A 22799-nucleotide genomic window follows, 5' to 3' on the forward strand; every position below is an offset into this window, starting at 1 on the left:
GAAAGCAGTTCTGCAGGGTTCTCGTGGGGACGGAAGCAGTTCCTGCAGGATTCCTATGGAAGTGGAACCTGCTCCTGCGTCAGCCTCTCATCTACCAATTACCAAGTTCTTTGAGTGTTGTCTCCTCCTCTTCCTCCAACAGCACAAATGCGGAAAGTCTTCCATTAAGGAGGTGGTAGAGACACAAATGATGACAGAATTCAAAAAGGCATGGGATGAACACAGAGGAATTCTATTTAGAAAACAGAACATATTAAAAAAAAAAAAAAAAAAAAACCTAATCTTAAATGGCTGCATGTGTGTGGATGTATCAAGTGACATTTAGATGGTGACTATGGCTGTGATGAACTAGGGCTGATACCGGGCAGACTTCTAGGGTCTGTGTCTTATATATGGCAATCTTGTTTAGGATGGGCTGGAAAGGGCTTAGACAGGAACTTCAGTGGCTGGAACATGAGGACAGTGGTTTTTTTTTTTTTTTTTGTTTGTTTGTTTTGTTAAATTTGTACCCTGCGCTTTCCCACTCATGGCAGGCTCAATGCGGCTTACATGGGGCAGACTTTTATGGTCTGTGTCTCACAAATGAGAAGATGAATAGACTGGAGTGGGCTTCAACGGCAACGCCATCAGTTGGAACATAAGGATAGGGCCGGATAGACGTCTATGGTCTATGTCTCAGAAACACCAAAGAAAGACCATAATCAAGTATATAATATCACACTTGTTGATTTAATCATTAATTGAATGAGTGTGACTATTGGGCAGACTGGAAGGACTGTTCAGGTCTTTATTTGCTGTCACTTACTATGTTTCTATTAATCTTCTTTGCTCCTGGGCTGATGCGCAGACCTCAGCTCTGACACAGGCACGAGCATCAGATGTAACCTGACCTACTGGCGCATGTATGGGGCGACCTCTTAGCACACAGTGCCAGTGAATCAGAGACAAATCTTACATGTGCGCACCAGAGTGTTCCAAGTTCCAACTTCCGTTCCTTCCTTGCCTACAGTGCTGTGGCGCAAATCCAGAGACAGACTGAGAGAGCTGACTGGAATTTTCTTTTATGTAACATTAAATTCTTGTGGGGATGGGTCAAATTCTTGCAGGGATGGGTAAGATTCCAGCAGGGACGGGCGGGGATGGGTAAGATTTCTGTCCCCGTGCAACTCTCTAAAAAGCATTAAGCATAAAAAGGAAATTTTTCAATGGGATTCAGTCAGTTATCTAAGAAGTTATCCAGCTCCATCCCCTAGGCTGAGAAGTGACAATAGCTAGATTAGCCATGGGAAAAATAAGCTATATTGAGGGAGGGAAAATGCACAGGTCTCTTTGATTTTCATCTAGCAATTCTCCAATGCTGCAAATGCAAAGTCCAAGAGTGCTCTCTTACCTGCGAAACATGTAGCTGAACTAGTTTCATTCCTTTACAGAGTACTGAAAATTGCCCCCAAACTGTGTAAGCATTTATTAAATGTAGGATCTGTTCTTATTTCTGGTGTACCTCTGGTTTTTTTTTTTTTAGCTGATTTTAAAAACCATGTTACATATCTAATACAGTATCTATACTGTCATCAGGGAGCTTTGATACATTATTAATGTCCACATGTCATATGTATATAGGAATGTGTTTCATGCTGGGTTTTGCATATTTCAATATAAGAACACGTTGTCTTTTTAATAGAAGTCCTCTTCATTCAAGGTGTTCAGCTGACAGTGGAAACAGCTGGAGTCGTCCTACTTTCTTCACCACCACCTGCTTCTACCTGGTTTAACTTTCCGAAGCTTTTCACACTTTCCAACAGGGATTTAAGTGTCTCCTTTAGGGATTTCTCTAGTAGCCATCCCTCACTTTCGCATTCAGGATCTTCGGGATTTGCAATGTTTTCCAAAGATGTGTGAAGATAGCGCAGCCCCACCATCACGGTCATCTGAATGATGCATTTATAAAAAGAACAAAGTATCAAAACATGCTGGAAACTCGCTCACAAATGATAAACACAATCCAAAAAAATAAAGTGAGAAAAGTGTTCTCTGTGATTAACACTGTATAGAAAAATGGGGGGGGGGGGGGGGGGGGAACACCTCAGACACCTGTGACACTTCCTGCACTGTTATGGTATTCAACACCAGCGTCTCAGTCACAGTGCTGGCTTCAATCCTTGCTCATAAAAACCTCCAATAATTATTTTTCATTACTGCAAAAAACATATTCAAAATGTGACAAATAATGAAAAAAGTCAAACTTAGCTTGTAGGTAGCAGTACAGGGCAGTAGAAGAAGTGTCCCTAAGGGGATCCGTTTCACCATGCAGCTTCCTCAGGGGACTCAATGCTGCCTAACTTCTTCTGTAATGCTGCCAGCTCAACTGAAAAAAAAAAAACATTAAAAAAAATTGCTGTAATAAACACTCCAATAAAACAGAGAATCACCAAATGTTGAGTCCCCCTGAGGCAGCCGCATGGTGAAACGGGTCCCTGTAGGGACACTTCTTCTTCTAACATAGTAACATAGTAAATGATGGCAGATAAAGACCTGAACGGTCCATCCAGGCTGCCCAACAAGATAAACTCATTTTACGTAGTATGTGATACTTTAAATGTATACCCGAGTTTCATTTGTCCCTGCCTTTCTCAGGGCACAGACAGTAGAAGTCTGCCCAGCACTGTTCTTGTAGTAAAAGTTCTGAAGATTCTGGAATCCTAAAGAGTTACAAGATTCTGGAATCCCAATTAGTAGCAACATTCCATGTAGAACCCCAAAGAATAACATAGTAACACAGTAAATGATGGCAGATAGAGACCTGAACGGTCCATCCAGTCTGCCCAACAAGATAAACTAATTTTACATGGTATGTGATACTTTATATGTATACCCCAGTTTGATTTGTCCTTGCCATTCTCAGGGCACAAACTGTAGAAGTCTGCCTAGCACTGTTCTTGTACTAAGTTCTGAAGCTAACGTCAAAACCCCTTAAAATTTACACTCCAGCCCATCCCTATCTATTCAGTCACGATCAGGGCATAGACCACAGAAGTCTGCCCAGCACTGTTCTTGTACTAAAAGTTCTGAAGATTCTGGAATCCTAAAGAGTTACAAGATTCCGGAATCCCAATTAGTAGCAACATTCCATGTAGTCATTTGAAGAGTTCAGCCAGTTTTAGCTAAATTAAGTACTCTCCTTAACCTCTTCCAAAACTTTAGGATAATGAGAGACTTTAGATCCAACTTGCAGTTATGTACTGCCATAAAAAAAGTGATAGCACTCACAAAACATGACCTCTTGTAGGAACTGCAGCTCTCTATATGGAAGACTCCTTCATACATTTCTCTTACTTTTATCTTATCCTTATGTGTCCTTCTCTTATCCTTTTTGGTCCTGTCTGTTTGTCCTGATTTAGATTGTAAGCTCTTTTGAGCAGGGACTGTCTTCTTCATGTTCAATTGTCAAGCGCTGCGTACAACTGGTAGCATTATAGAAGTGATTTATAGTAGTAGTAGTAGTAGAACCCCAAAGAGTAACATAGTAAATGACGGCAGATAAAGACCTGAACAGTCCATCCAGTCTGCCCAACAAGATAAACTCATTTTACGTAGTATGTGCTACTTTAAATGTATACCCGAGTTTCATTTGTCCTTGCCATTCTCAGGGCACAGACCGTAGAAGTCTGCCCAGCACTCTTCTTGTACTAAAAGTTCTGAAGATTCTGGAATCCTAAAGAGTTACAAGATTCTGGAATCCCAATTAGAAGCAACATTCCATTTAGAACCCCAAAGAGTAACATAGTAACACAGTAAATGATGGCAGATAGAGACCTGAACGGTCCATCCAGTCTGCCCAACAAGATAAACTCATTTTACATGCTATGTGATGCTTCATATGTATACACTCCAGCCCATCCATATCTATTCAGCCACGATCAGGACGCAGACCGTAGAAGTCCGCCCAGCATTGGTTTTACTCTTCAATTACTGGTGTTGCCACCCAATCTCCGTTATGATTCCATAGATCCATTCCTTCTAAACAGGATTCCTTTGTGTTTATCCCACACGTTTGAATTCCATTACCGTTTTCATCCCACCACCTCCCGCGGGAGGGCATTCCATGTATCTCCCACCCTTTCCGGGACACCCTGTACTGCTGTACCCTGTTCTGCCCTGTACTGCTTACATACAAGCTAAGTTTGACTTTTTTCCATTATTTGTCACATTTTGAATATATTTTTTGCAGTATTGAAAAATAATTATTAGAGGTTTTTATGACCAAGGATTGAAGCCAGCACTGTGACTAAGACGCTGGTGTTGAATACCATAACATTGCAGGAGGTGTCAGGCGCCTGAGGTCTTTCCCCCCAATTTTTCTATACAGTGTTAATCACAGAAAAAGATCAATATATATGACTAGTAAAAAAGGCCCGTTTCTGGAGCCAATGAAACGGGCGCTAGCAAGGCTTTCCTGTGCCCCCCCCCCCCACCGAACGCACCTTGGTTGTTAGTGAGGGCATTGCGCCACCGTGGCCGCCGTCGATGTGTGACTGTGGCCCCCCTACCCAACGCACCTTTGTCGTCAGTGGGTGGCCCATTGCGGCGCCCTGGCCGTCGTCGATGTGAGTGAATTGCTCCGCCTCCGCCCTCAACGTCATAACGTTTGACGCGAGGGCGGGGCCCCAAGACTGTGATTTTGTTGGCTTCAGAGCTTCGAACTTACGAACCTTGGCTTCAGACAATAGAACGTTGAGGGTGAGTTTTATATATATAGATGGGGAAGATTGTTCTTTTCTTGTGTGTTTTAAAAATTTTGTCCTGAACTATTATGGATGGTTAAGCTTAAGCCACATTTTATAGCTAGTTTCTCTGAGGGGACAGCAAGTCTGCTTTACGTGGCTAGATGTGTCATGCAGAATCGGGCCAAGCCCAGTGGCTGATCCAGGTCACTTGGAAGTACCAAGCAGATCCAAATGAAGATATTTCATTCCTGGATATCATTCCTACGTAGTTTATTAACGTTTTCAACACCATCTTATCTGGTCAAGCAAACCTAGGCAGTTTACAGGCTACATTGAATCACAACATTTTTGATAGGACAAACAGTTTTGCAACTCCCAGGTTGCCTGGAAGTGCCAGACCTTTTCAGATTTTATTGGTTGTACAATTGATGGGTTTGATGAACTGGTTTGGGCTACACCCAGGATAGACAAGGAATGATCTGGAGGAGTTACAGGCGGGAGGGCATGGGCTGGCAGCTCTGCTACATTATGACCCAGGTGCCCCTATGTTGCAGGGCCTACTTAAAACTAGTCCCATCTTGGTGCGTAATATTCAGGCACGGAGAAAGAACCATGATGGAAATGACACCCATGGATTTCTCTCCTATAACTTCCTTGATGAGGAATGTACAGTTCTCACCTGTTAACTATCAGAGGATATTTCATCCTCGGCAACAAGGCAGCTTCGTTTCCTGGGCCTGATTTGGAAAAGGGAACAGTTCAAGACGTCTAAGGAACTTAGAATAGCATATAATTTTCCAGTTTATACAAGATATATGTATTACAGCTTAGGGGTTTGTGATGAAACAGTGTATTTTAAGCAGAAGTGGAGCCAGGTTGACAGCATGGGGGGAGTGAAAGTGGTGCGAGAGCGGACTTCCGCCAGCGCACATTTTCAATGCAACACGTTGAGAAAAAAATAGGTGCCAGCGGAACTCCATTTGGGGGAGCGTACGCTCCCCTGGTGCCCCCCCCCTTAGCTACGCCACTGGTTTGAAGCCTGTAAAATGTATTGGATATTTTCCCGTCTTATGTCTGAAGTGTATTTCTCCTGTTTGACCAGCAGATGGTGCATGTTTATGCTTAAAGCCGTTACAGAGAACTGACTTCTCTTTCTTTTATTTGGCTTTTGTATTATAAATAGTTAAGCTAAAGTTAAAGCACTTGAGTTTTCTGTGGGATTTTGATTGTTATCAGTTGTCCCATTCTAAGGGCATCATTGCTTTCTGTGCTGCTATTGACCCATAACAGATGCTCCTGGAATCTGTTTTTCAACATATTAGCTCAGGACTGTCTTGGTGGAATATAGGTGTTGGTTCAAAATCTTGGTCCTGGCATTCAAAGTGTGCCATGGTATGGCTGCTTTGTATTTGTCAAACCTACCGTTTGTATATCAACTGAGGCTGAATACCTAGGGACTTGATATACTGCCTTTCTGAGGTTTTTGCAACTACATTCAAAGCGGTTTACATATATTCAGGTACTTATTTTTTACCAGGGGCAATGGAGCGTTAAGTGACCTGCCCAGAGTCACAAGGAGCTGCAGTGGGAATTGAACCCAGTTCCCCAGAATCAAAGTCCGTGCAGGACGTCAGACTCACAGAAACAGAAGCCTGCGCGGCCGCGTTGCTGATCTGCAAGGGCAGGCTTCTAGATGGAATGTTGCTACTGGAATAGAAACATTAACATTCCATTTAGAATCACATTCCATGTAGAATCTCCAATAGGGAAAGGGAACTGGAACTTGATATACCACCTTTCTGAGGTTTTTGCAACTACATTCAAAGCGGTTTACCTATATTCAGGTACTTATTTTGTACCAGGGGCAATGGAGGGTTAAGTGACTTGCCCAGAGTCACAAGGAGCTGCAGTGGGAATTGAACCCAGTTCCCCAGAATCAGAGTTCGCTGCACTAACCACTAGGCTACTCCTCCACTCGCTAAAGGATTAGAAACTGCAGTTCAATGGTGTAGGGCTTTTCTGGTGGCCACACCTACCTTGTGAAATAGACTGTCTGAGAGCATGCATCTGGAGATGGATTATTTGCAATTCTTTAACTGTAGGAGAGTGGGCTTTTGGAGCCAAGTGAAGATGTAGTGAGATGGCTCGTAGGAGCTTGTGGGCGGCAGTTTGTTTTTGGGATGTCTGAAAACTCGGAGCATAGGTAGGCTTTTTTGAATGGGTTAAGTGTGTTGCAGTTGATTAATTTGTATAATATCAACATTGGCTTTGGGTAGTCTGGTAGAGACAATGTATAAATATGAATAAATAAATATCTGTACAACTTCTTATCTACAGAAGTGAAAAATGTTCACCTTGCTGAACCATAAGAAACCTTTCAATTTTGGAGCATCTCCTTTAACAAGCCCTACGTTCATCCCGGGGAGATAGGAGGTTGCTGCATTTACCTCATGGATCCAAATGAGGAACACTACGATGCCGATGGAGCTCATCATGCCGGTGTAATAATGCAGCAGTGCCTCCCTGCAGCCCTGACTCCACAGGTTCAGTTCCTCCGTCTGGTAGTCGTAGCTGTAGTGAGCTGAATTATTGGTCACCTGGTGCTGAATGCAAGGTCTTGGGGAGCTTGGATTGCAGCAACTGAAGGGCACGCCGTCAATCAGGAACTTACCGTCCACATTGCTTTTAATACGACTGTGGAGGGAGGAGAAGACAATACGCAGTGAAACAAAGGTGGACGCTTAGAAATTATCTCCATACATATAGGAAACAGTGCAGCGGCATTTCTAGGGAAAAATATCCGAGGTGGCAACAGTGAGGACAGCGAGGTATGGGGGTGAGAAGCCAAAATGACATTTCTGCATATCAAAGCCCCCCCCCCATTTTAAAATTAGTAATATAAGACACCAGGGTTTTCTATGCAGAAAGAAACCTCCCCCCCCCCCTCCAGTTTTAGCTACCCAGTAAAACCACCATTATAATTGACAGCATCATTCGACAAATTCTTCTGGGTGGGAGCGGAGTCTGGATTCCCTACAGAACTGGTCAGAATCTCAATATAAACCCTTAAGCTCAAGTTCTGTATCACAAACTCCATGTTCCCCCAAAAACGTAGCATTCTCTTTACAAATCCACCACTCCTTCCACTGCCAGACACTTTGTTTAAAGCACACGGGTTCTTGTTTGTGCGATGAGTCTACATACGAAAAAAAGGAAACCACTAGTGTTGAGCATCATTATTTTGGGTGACAATTCTGGTCTTGTATCTCAAGAAAAGATATAGCGGAATTAGAAAAGGGACAGAGAAGGGTGAGGAAAATGATAAAGGGGATGGGATGACTTCCCTAAGAGGAAAGGCTAAAGGGGTCAGGGCTCTTCAGCTTGGAGAAGAGATGGCTGAAGGGAGATATGATAGAGGTCTACAAAATACTGAGTGGAGTGGAACGGGTAGACGTGAATCTCTTGTTTACTCTTTTCAAAAATAAAAGGCCTAGCGGGCATGCAAAGAGACTACTAAGTAGTAAATTTGAATAAGAACATAAGAACGGCCATACTGGGTCAGACCAATGGTCTATCTAACCCAGTATCGTGCTTCCAACAGTGGCCAATCCAGGTCACAAGCACTTGACGGAAACCCAGTTAGTAGCAACATTCCATGCTACCAATCCCAGGGCAAGCAGTGGCTTCCCCATGTCTATCTCAACAGCAGTATCTCAACAGCAGACTATGGGCTTTTCTTCCAGGAACTTGTCCAACCCTTTTTTAAACCCAGATATGCTAACCGCTGTTACCACATCCTCCGCATTATGGTAACATTTATGGTTCAGATTTCTGTAATGTGATAGATATATCAGAAAACAAATAAATATGTTCTTTGTTTTCTATGTGTATTTTAAATACTGATACTTGTCCCTGATGCAGGAATCATCCGAAATGTGACCATCAGGCAACTTTTTTCTAATAAAGTGATCATTGCCATACTGCTGTGGACGGTGTTTGATTCCAACTTTCTTTTACTCTAACCTGTGCACTTTTGTTGGGATCTGCTTCTCTCTGACTCACTGATAACTTGGAGCCTCTCCTGACGTTTAACGGCTCACAGCTGAATTTCTGCTCTAGAGCATAACCATAACATGTCTTAACCTCTGTTATATGGTATGAATAGGTTATCTCTAGACCAGGGGGTTCTCTACCCAGTCCTCAAGACACACCTAGCTAGTCTTCAGGATATCCACAATGAATATGCATGAGGGAAATTGGACTTGATATACCGCCTTCCTGAGGTGTTTGCAACTAAATTCAAAGCGGTTTACATGTATTCAGGTACTTATTTTGTACCAGAGGGTTAAATGACTTGCCCAGAGTCACAAGGAACTGCAGTGGGAATTGAACTCAGTTCCCCAGGATCAAAATCCACTGCATTAACCACTAGGCTACTCCTCCACTAGCAACATTCCATGTAGAAGCCTGCCCTTGCAGATCAGCAATTCGACCACGCAGGCTTCTGTTTCTGTGAGTCTGACGTCCTGTACAGAATCAGAAGCCTGCGTGGCCGCATTGCTGATCTGCAAGGGAAGGCTTCTACATGGAATGTTGCTAGTGGAATAGCAACATTAACATTCCATGTAGAATCTCAAATAGTAGCAACAGAATCTCAATAGTAGCAACATTCCATCTAGAATCTCAAATAGGGAAAGGAAAGTGGGACTTGATATACTGCCTTTCTGAGGTTTTTGCAACTACATTCAAAGCGGTTTACATATATTCAGGTACCTATTTTGTACCAGGGGCAATGGAGGGTTAAGTGACTTGCCCAGAGTCACAAGGAGCTGCAGTGGGAATCGAACTCAGTTCCCCAGGATCAAAGTCCACTGCACTAACCACTAGGCTATTCCTACACAAGGGGGCCTGTGCTGGTGTTGGCACGTGTTTTTGATGCGTACCGAGGCCGCCTTCTACTGCAGCTATGTAAAAGGGGCTCAAAGGTCATGGGTGTCATCAGGTAGGTCTTTCTTTTTTGCAGGAAATGGCCGTGCGGCAAGTAAAGCACTTGCTGCATGGCCATTTCATGGGGGGGGGGGGGGGGGGACTCTTACCACCACCCATTGAGGCACTGTTCGATTATCACCGGGTACACGCCAGCAATACAAAAATAAATATATTTTTGTAGCGCCAGATATGATGGTGCGCTGGGGATGGGAACTTGCTCCAGTAGCCCAGCGGTAGTTTATTTATTTGGTTCACTTGTATCCCACATTTTCCCAGTTCCTTTTTAGCGAGTGGTAAGCCTGTGTTGGACTTACCACCGCTTTGTTAAAGGGGTCCTTTGTGATGTGTGATTTTAATTGTTTTCTGGTTGGTTGTATAAAAAGCTGGATCCTGTTTCTTCAAAATAACTTTTTTGTTTTCTCTGTTGCTTTCCCTTGAGTTGCTGAATTACGGGGCCCTTTTACTAAGCTGCATTAAATGTTAACATGCACTAAACACGGTAGCAATGGGTAACGCAGGACATGGTCATCACATGCTAATTATTATTTCTTTTAGTTGGGGCATGTCATGAGCACAGAAGGTGTGGAAGTGTTAGCGTACTGACATTACCATGCGTTACGTACTAAGATATCTACTGGTGTCGACGTTATTGTTACTGTTATAGGAGGAAAAGCCTCAAACAAATGATGGGAAACTCCTTTGTCAATTCTTCAATCAACCTTAGGGAGGCCCATAACGTTCATCACTGGCACAAAAACCTCCTGTCTTTTATTCTTGAATGTTCACACAAACTTTTTCAAGTGGCTCTTAAACCGAATCTGTGGATGAATCTGTAAAGATCCAGCTGTGAAAATACCAGCCGGTGGACACCACGGACCCTGATGCAGGAGTCGAAACCTTGGCCAAAGTTGAACCGTGGTTAGTGGGAAGAGACTGAGCAGAAGACTGGACAGCTGGAAAGATACATTTCTTTTTCATATTTCGGTTTAAGAGCCACTTGAAAAAGTTTGTGTGAACATTCAAGAATAAAAGACAGGAGGTTTTTGTGCCGGTGATGAACTTTATGGGCCTCCCTAAGGTTGATTGAAGAATTGACAAAGGAGTTTCCCATCATTTGTTTGAGGCTTTTCCTCCTATAACAGTAACAATAACATCGACACCAGTAGATATCTTAGTAAGTGATCAGTTTATGAATGAAGTGATATTCTACAAGCTCTAGTTAATGATTTAGAATAATTACCATGCGTTAACCAGTTTAAGGGGGTCTTTTATTAAAGTGTGCTAGTGTTTTTAGCTCATGCTAAAAATCAGCTGGCATGGAAATGGGTCATGGGCAGAATGGGAGTGCTCCCTAGCATTTACAAATGTTGTTATACAATACAGGGCTATACGACCAATTTAGGTAGGTACATTTCACCTGGTACAAATGGCCATGCTTAAAATTAGGCACGAGTCTGGGGCATAAGCGCTATTCTATAAACCGCGCCTAACTTTAAGCAGGGCTTATAGAATAGCGTTTTTTTTGCATATGTAGAATTCACCCTCTAGAAAGGAATAATATTAAATGGTTATTATGTCAATCACATAGCGTCAAAACACTATTGCAGCTTACTGTTTATATACTTGATATACTGCTATTACGTAAAGGCCGCTATAGAGTTTACAAAAGTATATATAGAGGCTCATTTTCAAAGCAGATAGACTTAAAGTTCCATAGGTTACTCATGAGGGGTATTTTTAAAGCACAGACTTACAAATTTCTATAGGTTACTATCAGGGGCATAATCGAAAGAGAAGGGCGCCCATCTTTCGACACAAATCGGGAGATGGGCGTCCTTCTCTCAGGGTCGTCCAAATCGGCATAATCAAAAGCCGATTTTGGGCGTCCTCAACTGCTTTCCGTCGCGAGGATGACCAAAGTTCACAGGGGCGTGTCGGCAGCATAGCGAAGGTGGGACGGGGGCGTGGTTAAGAGATGGGCGTCCTAGGCCGATAATGGAAAAAAGAAGGGCAACCCTCACGAGCATATGGCTGACTGTACTTGGTCTATTTTTTTTCACGACCAAGCCTCGAAAAGGTGCCCGAACTGACCAGATGACCACCGGAGGGAATAGGGGATGACTTCCCCTTACTCCCCCAGTGGTCACCAACCATCTCCCACCCAAAAAATTATTAAAAAAACATTTTTTTCCAGCCTCTATGCCAGTCTCAAATGTCATACCCAGCTCCATCACAACAGTATGCAGGTCCCTGGAGCAGTTTTTAGTGGGTACTGCAGTGCACTTCAGGCAGGCGGACCCAGGCCCATCCTCCCCCCTACCTCTTACACTTGTGGTGGTAAATGTGAGCCCTCCAAAACCCACTGTACCCACATGTAAGTGCCCCCCTTCATCCCTAAGGGCTATGGTAGTGGTGTACAGCTGTAGGGAGTGGGTTTTGGGGGGGCTCAGCACCCAAGGTAAGGGAGCTATGCACCTGGAAGCAATTTGTGAAGTCCACTGCAGTGCCCCCTAGGGTGCCTGGTTGGTATCCTGGCATGAATGCTGGCTCCTCCTATGACCAAATGCCTTGGATTTGGTCATTTTTGAGATGGGCGTCCTCGGTTTCCATTATCGGCGAAAACCGAGGTTGCCCATCTCTAAGGTCGACCATCTCAGCATTTAGGTTGACCATCTCTAAGCTCATTTTCAAAGACTTACAAAGTTCCATAGGTTACTATATGTGATTTGTAAGTCTATATGCTTTGAAAATGAGTACCATAGTATATGGCAGCTGAAGACCCACATGACCCATGTAATCTACCCGATAAGGTGGTGAGAGCTGCACCTGCCACTCCATCATGATCAGATACAGGCATCACAAATAGGGTAGTCACACCGTCATGGGCGAGTGGTTTTATAATTTTGGATAGTTCCACTCATTATCAATACTTGAATAAACCAGCAATTGAACAATATTGCAAAATATCGTTTAGATCCAAAATAAGAGATAAAGAAATAAAAATAAAGATAATTTATTAATTCCAGAAAAGCATTGCAGCTCAACTGTATTGATTAAGGCCATAGCTCAATGTAATCCCCCATCCAGGACTAACTCACTAAATTTAAAGCTACCTGAAATTAAAAAACAAAACAAAACATTTTCAGTTAAGTTTTAAATAAAGGGTAACAGGGTTCTAGTTGTAAATAGGTAGATGATTCCACAAAATGTGTCCAATGACACTGAAAATAGTCACAAATAGATCAATGGATAGGTCTAAATGAAGGATCAATTGGGATATTCTGTGAGATGAATGATGTTTTATGAAGATGAAGCAGTTCGTAACGCTCTAACTAATATGGTAAAATAAATGCAAAGCTCTTTAGAGTGCAAAACCAAAACCTAAATCCAGGAATCTATCTGTGTGATTCCTGGACTAACTGCACTAGGATTGTGAACTATCTGGGGCCTGAAAAAGTACCCACTGCAACATGCCTTGAACTACTAATGAAAAGGTCTGAACTAAGGCCCAGATGCATCAACCATACGTTAAAAAAATCAAAATCGTAAAAAGTCCTTACCGAAGTTGAAAAAACGAAGAATGCACTAAAAACAGAAGTCCCACGTGTTCGGTTCGATATTTGAAAGTCGAATGCATTACAGAAGTGTAACCCCCGTCGTTAATCTGCCCGTAAAGCATGCGCAGAGCAGCCAAGCGTTATGCTGGCTGCTCTGCGCATGCCACAAACGTCAAAACCCAAAACAAAAAAAAAACCCCACATTGAAAATAAAAGGGGCAAAGGCACTCGTCAGGAGCGTCCTGTATGGACGCCCTTGCCCTTGCCCCCCCCCCCCCCCCGAGGTCGCCGCTGCTCCCCGCTTCCGCATGTATTAGATAAAATATAAAAACAAAAGTCCAAAGTTTAGCAGCCCCGGTCCCCCTCCCTTCCTGTTTCTCCTTCTCCCATAGCTCCGCCTCCCGGCATCCTCTGCCCCCGTGCCCCACCCCCCTGAGGTCGTCGCTGCCGCTCCCCCCTCTACCGGACCCCCCTCTGCTTTACCGGCCCGCGCAGCGCCTTTCACCTCTGTGTGAAGGAGCTGCACGGGCAAGAGTAGCTGATCAGTGCTGCCTTCTCCGATGTCCCTCTGTTCTTCCTGGGCCCGCCCTTCAGGGACGTTGGAGAAGGCAGCACTGATCGCAGATCAGCTACTCTTGCCCGTGCAGCGCCTTCACACAGAGGTGAGAGGCACTGCACGGGCCAGTAAAGCAGAGCGGGGGTCCGGTAGAGGGGGGGAGCTGCGGCGACGACCTCAGGGGGGCGGGGCACGGAGGATGCCCGGAGGCGGAGCTATGGGAGAAGGAGAAACAGAGAGAGACAGGAAGGGAGGGGGACCGGGGCTGCTAAACTTTGGATTTTTGTTTTTATTTTTTATTTAATACATGCGGAAGCGGGGAGCAGCGGTGACCTCGGGGGGGGGGGGGCAAGGGCAAGGGCGTCCATACAGGACGCTCCTGACGAGCGCCTTTGCCCCCTCCCAGTCCTTTTTTGATTTTGTTTCATTTCTATTGTATGCAGAGGGAAACGGGGAGCCACATCTTTGTGTTATTTTGTTTTTCAACGTGCCAGCTTAGAATTTTAGGGTGCAGGGGGAAGCGGGGAGATGACAGCTCAGCCCTTAACGACAGGTCTGAGCTCACGTTAAATTTATCACGGTAAATGATTCGTTGCAATCGTTGCTATGGTTAATGCATTCCGAATCGCCCACATTTCAATAGTAGTTACTCGTTTGCATTCCGTTTTCGTTAGCTGCTAGCGTCGTCGGAAAATGGCCTTTAATGCATGCTACGTTTCAAAATTTCCTCGTTAGAGGGTCATTAAAGGGTCATTAAAGTTTTGTGCATCTGGGCCTCAATCTTAATAACAAATATATTTAATGCTTGGACAACTGAGAGTATACTTACATTTACTGTAATTAACATTAAATCAGTATCATTATCATTTTAGGGATAATATCCATTTAGAATAGGTTTTCCTCAATCAGTTTTGATAGATTAATCCTGATCTATGGTTTCATACTCCAAAGTAGCAGTTTTCCAAGTTTTCTTTCAATAACCAGTCCTCCAAAGCATGAGTCTACACTTGTTTATGTCTGCAGGAGGTAGCAGGATAACAGCCGGTGTGGTACTATACAGAAAATCTTATGCAAAAACATGAAACTCACAATACTATCTTAGTTCTTTGAAGTCAAATTACTTACTCTTTGACTTCCTTGGAGCTGAAGTCCAGGTAGCGGTTGCTGACCCACTGAACTTCAAACCAGTCCCTGAAACCATTGTTTCCACAGCAGTTGAACTCAATTTGGAGCAAATCTATTGTCTTCTTCATGAAGCATTTTCCTGGGGTGTCTGTGTCCTTGTAGAACCTCATAGCGTTCTTCAGCCCATGCGCCAATGTGCTTTCAAGAGGTCCCCTCGTTACAAAGCACAGAATAGCGATGACAAACATGAAGATGTTAAAAAGGATGCACAGCATCAGGTAGGGTTTCAGTAGGAGCTTCCACTTGACGTACTTTGCAGGATCTAGAGAATCATAGCAAATCTTGCCTGTAAAAGCATTGAGACCACAAGCTACCGTACCCATCAGAATCAGAGAGTTGGGCACAAAATGGCTTTCCGCGTTGGCCATCACTTCACTTTGTTTCCTGAACTCGATTTTGATGTAGATTCCCAAGCCAAAGAGAAGAATGCCGGTTAGCACCGAGCACCAGTTCATAAGCCATAATCCCTGGGCAAGTTTTACCCTCCTCTTCTGGCTGAATTTGACTTTCAGAACTGCCATCTTTACTGGATCGACATCGAAAGGGAAGTGGATATCAAAAGTGACAAAGGATTTATAAAGCCACTTCTTGCTCTTTGGAAAAAGGTCTGTAATGGTTTTGTCCTGCCATGTCCACTATCATGACCAAAAATTAGGCAAGCAGTTACTTCCAATATCAAATGAGCAAACACAGCTGATTTTAGTGACACTTTCCCCCCACAGGAAAGCAATCTCCAAGCTGCAGCTGGTTCAACCCAGGTCTGCATAACCTCATTTTACTGCCTCTAATCGGCTTTGTTCCATTTGCTGAAGTCTCAGTCAGCAGATGAGCAGTGGAAATAATCCTTCTGTACCTATTTAATGGATTTGTGGTTTCACATATTAGACTAACCTAGATCTGTGCAAAAACACTCTGTACCAGTGTATATGAGTACAAGTTATGCATGATGGAACGGGTTAAAAGGTCAGAGATTGATATAACCCTGTCGGGTGAATCTGGATCTAGTTAGCAACCTTACCTGTAAGCCCTTTCAAAATAGACTTGTAGGACAGCTAAATACCAGTCTCTCTGAACATAGGTCCTTTAATCTTCCAGGAGAGTGGGGCAAAGCTGCTCATCTATAGCCAACTGAAGAGGAAAAGAAATGGGTGGAGGACAGCATTGAAAAATATGCTATCAATAATTATTTGAGTGACAGGATATCGTTGCATCGTCACATAAAAGATACAGTTCCCAATTATGGATTATCTTGCTGAGAGCTGTTCAAGCCATCCTGATCCGTCTCAGCATCCATTTTAGACTCTCTTACCGTTTCCCTTTTACTTCCTACCCTGTTCATTTTACCCTATCTAATGTAATTGTATTTGATTCCTGTACATTGTAAGCCACTTTGAGTCTGCTTAATGTGGGAAAAAAGTGGGGTATAATTGTTCATAAATAAATAAATCTGTATGACTGGAATCTATCAGAGATTGAGAAGCCTGTGATTTGTTGGAGAGCATGAGCATGTGTAAACTCAGGAATTTATGATCCCCTTACAGGCAAGGGAGGCCTTGGATAAACAGTAAAAGAATGTTGTTTAATAGCTTAAGAAAACCAGGCCCTGAAAATTAAAGATAATAATCTGTGAGAAAGACAGTCTTGCAGAGAAAGAATCATCGTTTGAAACGGACTATTTAGGCTGGTGTTTCAGAAGAATATTTCGGAGATGCAAGCAGAGAAACATCTTGTTATGTACTAAATTGCTCTCTCGTGAGAAATAAAATGATACTTTCTCATATGCTCTTAGCATTGGTTTCTTTTACTCCTCCCAGTTGAGGATGGCTGGTTTATGCAAATTGGGAAAGGGTACAAGCAGCCTAAAAACAGAAGGCAGTTTCCTTTCTTGTTTCTGTCTTAAATGCAGAATTAGTGGGCAGCAACAGTTTTATATCAGATTCAGAAATGGCCCCCCGTTTTATTTATTTATTTATTGTTTGCATTTGTATCCCACATTTTCCCACCTCTTTGCGGGCTCAGTGTGGCTTACAATAAGATATGAATAATGAGAATACAGTTGTTACACATTGGTTATGGGTTACATTGTACAAGTTATGCGAGATAATTGAATTATCATTAGGAATATCATAATGGGACATCAACAGGGAGACTTTGGGAGGAGACAATGGGAAGCTTAAGGGCAGTGTTAAGACACATAGGCACATGGTGTACATATTCCTGTAAGTATATGTATGAGTAATGTGGAATTAGGGGGGATGAGAGATCATAAGTGGATGTGTGATGCATTGATGTAAGTGAGTGTGGACTCTATGAGTTTTGGTTTTTTCCGTAAATTGTCTCAAACAGATGGGTCTTCAGTAATCTGCGGAAGGATGCTTGTTCGTGGATCGCTCTTAAGTTGCATGGCAGTGAGTTCCAAAGCTGCGTGCTCGTGTGAGAAAAGTTCTCATCCCTCACCTCTACTGACATTCTACAGCGTACAGTTTGGAAAGAGTTTCCAGCCTCAGGTCCCTGACAGCAGTATGCAGGTCCCTGGAGCAGTTTTAGTGGGTGCAGTGCACTTCAGACAGCCGGACCCAGCCTCATTCCCCCCCCCCCCCCACCTGTTACGTTTGTGGAGGATGGAACACGAACAGAGCAGATCGTTGAACAAACACAAATAGATTTATTAATTGAAAAACAAATTGTATACACACAAACAGCTGTTTGTGTGTATACAATTTGTTTTTCAATTAATAAATCTATTTGTGTTTGTTCAATGATCTGCTCTGTTCGTGTTCCATCTTGGAGTTTGCAGATCGTCTGCCTTTGTGCTTTCTTGGACGTTTGTGGAAGAAACAGCAAGCCCTCCAAAACCAACCACAAACCCACTGTACCCACATCTAGGTGCCCCCTTACTACTACTACTATTTGACATTTATAAAGCGCTACTAGGGTTACGCAGCGCTGTACAATTTAACATAGGACAGTCCCTGCTCAAAGAGCTTACAATAAGGGCTATAGTAGTGGTGTACAGTTGTGAGTAGTGGGTTTGGGGGGGGGGGGCTCAGCACATAAGGAAAGGGAGTTATGTACCTGGGAGCAATTTATGAAGGCCACTGCAGTGCCCCCCTAGGGTGCCCGGTTGGTGTCCTGGCATGTCAGGGGGACCAGTGCACTACAAATGCTGGCTCCTCCCACGACCAAATGGCTCATTAATCCATGCTTATGTATATGCTCTGTAATTTTGTTCTTTATATTTATTTTTATTTTATTTTTGTTACATTTGTACCCCGCGCTTTCCCACTCAAGGCAGGCTCAATGCGGCTTACATGGGGCAATGGAGGGTATATATAATAGTCTTTACCATTTTGCCCAGCACCGACATTAGGATCACCGGTCTGTAATTTCCCGGATCACCTCTGGAACCCTTTTTACAAATTGGCGTTACATTGGCCACCCTCCAGTCTTCCTGGAAAGGGGATTTTAGCTGTATACAAGAACTGATTTGATTTGGTATTACTAACAATAGCTCTGCAAGTTAATTTTTCTAATTCTATCAATACTCTGGGATGTAAACCATCCAATCCAGGCAATTTGCTACTCTTCAGTTTGTTAAATTGCCCCATTACATCTTCCAGGCTTACAGAGATTTGATTCAGTTTCTCTGACTTGTCAGCATTGAATACAATTTCTGCATCATCTCTCCCACATCTTCCTCAGTGAAGATCAAAGCAAAGAATTCTTTTAATCTCTCCGCTATGGCCTTGTCTCCCCGAGTGCCCCTTTTACCCTTCAGTCATCTAGTGGTCCAACCGATTCTTTTGCCAGCTTGATTTTAATGCACCTAAAAAAAAAAAAACATTTTACTATATGTTTTTGCCTCCAACACAATCTTCTCTTCAAAGTCTCTCTTTGCTTTCCTTATCAGCACTTTGCATTTGACTTGACATTCCTTATGCTGTTTCCTATTATTTTTCAGTTGGATCCTTCTTCCATATTCTGAAGGATTTTCTTTTAGAGCCAATATCAAATCTGATCACTGTGATCAAGAGGCCCTAGCAACATTACCTCCTGCACCAGATCATGTGCTCCACTAAAGAGCTCTCACAGGCTGCTCACTGGAGTGTTGCTTCAGTAGGAGCTCTCTCAGATTTGGGCCTTGGAATTAATGGTGACCCTCCATGCAGCTGAACTGCCGAATGGATAAATGCTGCAGGAAAATTCAGAAGCTGTCAAGTGCAGCTTGGTGGGAATCAAAGCCTTGTTTTTTTTTTTTCCTCTTGAACTGACACCTCCTTATCCATTGTATAATTATACTACAGCAAGAGGCCCTCACTGGATGCCCACCGAAAGGGTGGAAGGCCAGATTTTAGGACTCAGGCTGTAAAAATACCAGCTAGGTTTAAAAATCTATGACTGGCTGAGCATGGACTTGCTTTTCCTGCAAGTTAATATGTGTTCTACCCTAAGATCTATCCACTGGAATAGTGGCAGGCCAAACTACATAGCTTTGTGCAGCTGAAAAGCACTGACTAGGCCAGGTACAAATTGAATGTAGCACTTATTAAAATGGAGTTTGTCTTTCTATAAGATGAAACTTAGATCATAAGATAATAGAAAAAGGGGAAGTGAAACTGATATGCTAAGAATAAGATGTTCTGGCAGAAGAGAAAAACATGTTGACAAAAGAGGAAATTGCGAAATAACTTGCAATAGCTGGAACGGAAAGAGTTGGGTACAGAACAACAGATGGCAGGACACGACAGTTTAACCACAGAAATTGAGAAATAGTTGAAAAAAAACAGGTCCCAAAATAGGTCCAGCCATAGACTTCTATTGAGAGAAGAGAGTATAAAAGAAGGGTGATTTGGGCTTAATTTCGGAGTCGTCCCCAACACTTCTCAGACGGCAGAGCGCTGTGCCATTGAACCCAGAATCCATCCGATGTCTGTATTAATTTGAAACTTTGGTAAGAATAAATGCCTTCTATCTGAAACCTTTCTCTGTCTTCATTTTCAAGTATTCCTTACTTGTCACTTATTTTACTAACTAAACTAAACCCACACCAGACACTCATTTTGTGCACAAAATACTGATAGATTCAAATAGACTATATGTGGGAACATAAATGGCCCAGAATACACCTAGATCCAGAAAGGCAGAAAGCAGAGGTCATGGGGATCAGTTTTGAATTACGCCTTCTGATGCCTCCCCAGAACCAACCACCCTGGGATTGGAGGGAAACTATAAAGAATCTTCTGGATGAACTTAAGATGTTCCCCTCCCCATTTGGAAAAGTCCAGAAGGGGTCTAAAAGAGGTCAATTTAAAACACCATGCAGCTTTGAGCTGAGGTATAGTCACAGAGTAATTGGGCACAGTAAAGCCATAAAGGCATCTGTCAGTGCCATTTCTAAGATGCTAGGTCAACCCTTGGCTTCATGGCCAGGTAACAGGGCTTCCAGGTATCTATTGGCGATACCTTCTCATGGAAGACATATTTTCCTGTGGCCAAGGGCACTTCCCCTAATGGCTCTCGCGCATTGCTTCTTTGAAAGACCCCAACTGAGATGCTGACTTAAAACCTTACCTTTTACTGCACCTTAATTTCTTGTGGGATTCACCAACCTTCAGTATCTCAATTGCACTGGTTGCTGAATCCCATTTTAAAGGTATAACACTGCTTGTGAGCTAGGAGAATCAGATCACAAAGCCATACCCTTAGGCCAGCAGAGCAGGGCCCCCCACCCCAGTGTCCTGCCCCTCGGCTCAAGAACCCCCATCTCAAGCTCTGCCTACCCCCATCAGGTTCAAGCCCCCCTTCCCTCACATCCAAAGTAGCCCTCAGCCCCTCAAAGTGCTACCTTTACAACATTGGTGGTGCAACATTGTGTATCACCACAATTCACATTAGGGTATTTGCATAGTGATGAGATGCAAAGCATGCACTTGAGTGTTCATCTTATTACTATGTAACCCACATGACCAACCTCGCCGCAAGAGATTGTCAGGCTGCGTTAGGGCCCTTTAAGTCGCATTATGTGATTTAAAGCCCTAACATAGCTTGATAAATTCCCCCTAAATGCTACTTGCACCTTCCTTGTTCACTATTTGACAGTGAGTAGCTTTTAGCACTTAATATGTCATGAAAAACTCAATGTTGAGAAACCTGATTTCTGGCAGAAGGGGCTGCTGTGACTTCAGAAAAGACCAAGTCTCTCGCTTGGCCCTGCATTCTTGTCACACAGTGCAGGAACCGCACCATTTTCCCTCTACCTCCATCTCCGCTAGCCCTTTTTAGTTTTGGGCTTTCCGGTCTGCTTCAATTGTAGAGGGTAGGAGCCTTGCTGCCCTTTTGGAAATGCTATTTCCTTAAAATGATCCTTCCCCAGGTGCTGAGTCAGTGCTCGGAGTCACAGACTTACAGCCCTGGGAAAATGTTAATACCCGTCTAGGGGCTGAAAGCCTCTTGTATCTCAGCTAGAGGTTACTTTTACAGCATTCATACAGTATGAAGCCCCTTGTCTACCTTCAGTCAGTTGTACGTGCAGGACGCCAGACTCAAACAGAACGAAGGAAGAAGAGGACCTGAGCTGGCGGGGGTTGGGGTCCCCAGCCAGCAAAGGTAGCAGATGGCGACGGCGGGTTGGTGGCAGGTGGGGGGGGGGGGGGGGTAGAGAGGGTCATCTGCAGGGAGGTCCAGGGCCAAATCTACAGGGGCCCAGGCCCCCATAGCTATGCCCCTGCTGTGGTCATTTCCAAGTATATCCTACTTGAGTATAGGAAACTAATCTCTTCTGGGTATAAGTCTTTTCTTTACGAAGTTCCTATTCTGAAAGAATCCTGGTATATCTGATTATATACAGGGTGATTATATAAGGGGAATGCAAGAGCATAAGACCTTGAATTCCAAATCAAACCAATCAGGTACTTACCAGAATTCTCGCTTCTCACCCTAGGAGTAAGAGGCGGAATTCCTAGGGGTAGTTAGTGGGGTTTCTCAGGGGTCTGTGCTACGACCGCTGCTTTTTAATATATTTATAAATGATTTAGAGATGGGAGTAACTAGCGAGGTAATTACATTTGCTGATGACACAAAGTTATTCAAAGTCGTTAACTCGCGACAAGATTACAGAAAAATTACAAGAGGACCTTACGAGACTGGGAGACTGGGCGGCTAAATGGCAGATGACGTTTAATGTGAGCAAGTGCAAGGTGATGCATGTGGGAAAAAAGAACCCGAATTATAGCTACGTCATGCAAGGTTCCACGTTAGGAGTTACGGACCAAGGGATCTGGGAGTCGTCGTTGATAATACATGGAAACCTTCTGCTCAGTGTGCTGCTGCGGCTCGGAAAGTGAATAGAATGTTGGGTATTATTAGGAAAGGTATGGAAAACAGGTGTGAGGATGTTATAATGCCGTTATATTGCTCCATGGTGCGATCACACCTTGAGTATTGTGTTCAATTCTGGTCGCTGCATCTAGAAAAATATAGTGGAACTGGAAAAGGTGCAGTGAAGGGCGACTAAAATGATAGCGGGGATGGGACGACTTCCCTATGAAGAAAGACTAAGGAGGCTAGGGCTTTTCAGCTTGGAGAAGAGACGGCTGAAGGGAGACATGATAGAGGTATATAAAATAATGAGTGGAGTGGAACAGGTGGATGTGAAGCGTATGTTCACGCTTTCCAAAAATACTAGGACCACGGGGCATGCAATGAAACTACAGTGTAGTAAATTTAAAACAAATCGGAGAAAATGTTTCTTCACCCAACGCGTAATTAAACTCTGGAATTCGTTGCTGG

General features: G+C 43.5%; 1 protein-coding gene across 1 annotated transcript; it reads right to left on the reverse strand.

The window, feature by feature from the left end:
- Positions 1-1540: 1540 nt before the first annotated feature.
- On the reverse strand, positions 1541-15532 carry LOC115464216 (peripherin-2-like). The gene is made up of 3 exons (XM_030194606.1): positions 14952-15532; positions 7172-7418; positions 1541-1928 (listed from the first exon to the last, which is right to left on the reverse strand). Exons 1-3 carry the CDS (start codon positions 15530-15532, stop codon positions 1704-1706), a joined length of 1053 nt encoding a protein of 350 aa, XP_030050466.1. The 3' UTR covers positions 1541-1703.
- Between the last annotated feature and the right edge of the window lie 7267 nt (positions 15533-22799).

The sequence above is a fragment of the Microcaecilia unicolor genome, chromosome 3, assembly GCF_901765095.1.
Source record: "Microcaecilia unicolor chromosome 3, aMicUni1.1, whole genome shotgun sequence".
NCBI classification, from domain to species: Eukaryota; Metazoa; Chordata; class Amphibia; order Gymnophiona; family Siphonopidae; genus Microcaecilia; species Microcaecilia unicolor.

Excerpts from the sequence above, each read along its gene's own strand:
- LOC115464216 (XM_030194606.1), bottom strand. The coding sequence starts at position 15,532 with ATGGCAGTTCTGAAAGTCAAATTCAGCCAGAAGAGGAGGGTAAAACTT. Across the intron at positions 7,419-14,951 it reads AGCTCCAAGGAAGTCAAAGA|TCGTATTAAAAGCAATGTGG; the intron begins GTAAGTAATTTG and ends CTCCCTCCACAG. Across the intron at positions 1,929-7,171 it reads TCCTCATTTGGATCCATGAG|ATGACCGTGATGGTGGGGCT; the intron begins GTAAATGCAGCA and ends TGCATCATTCAG.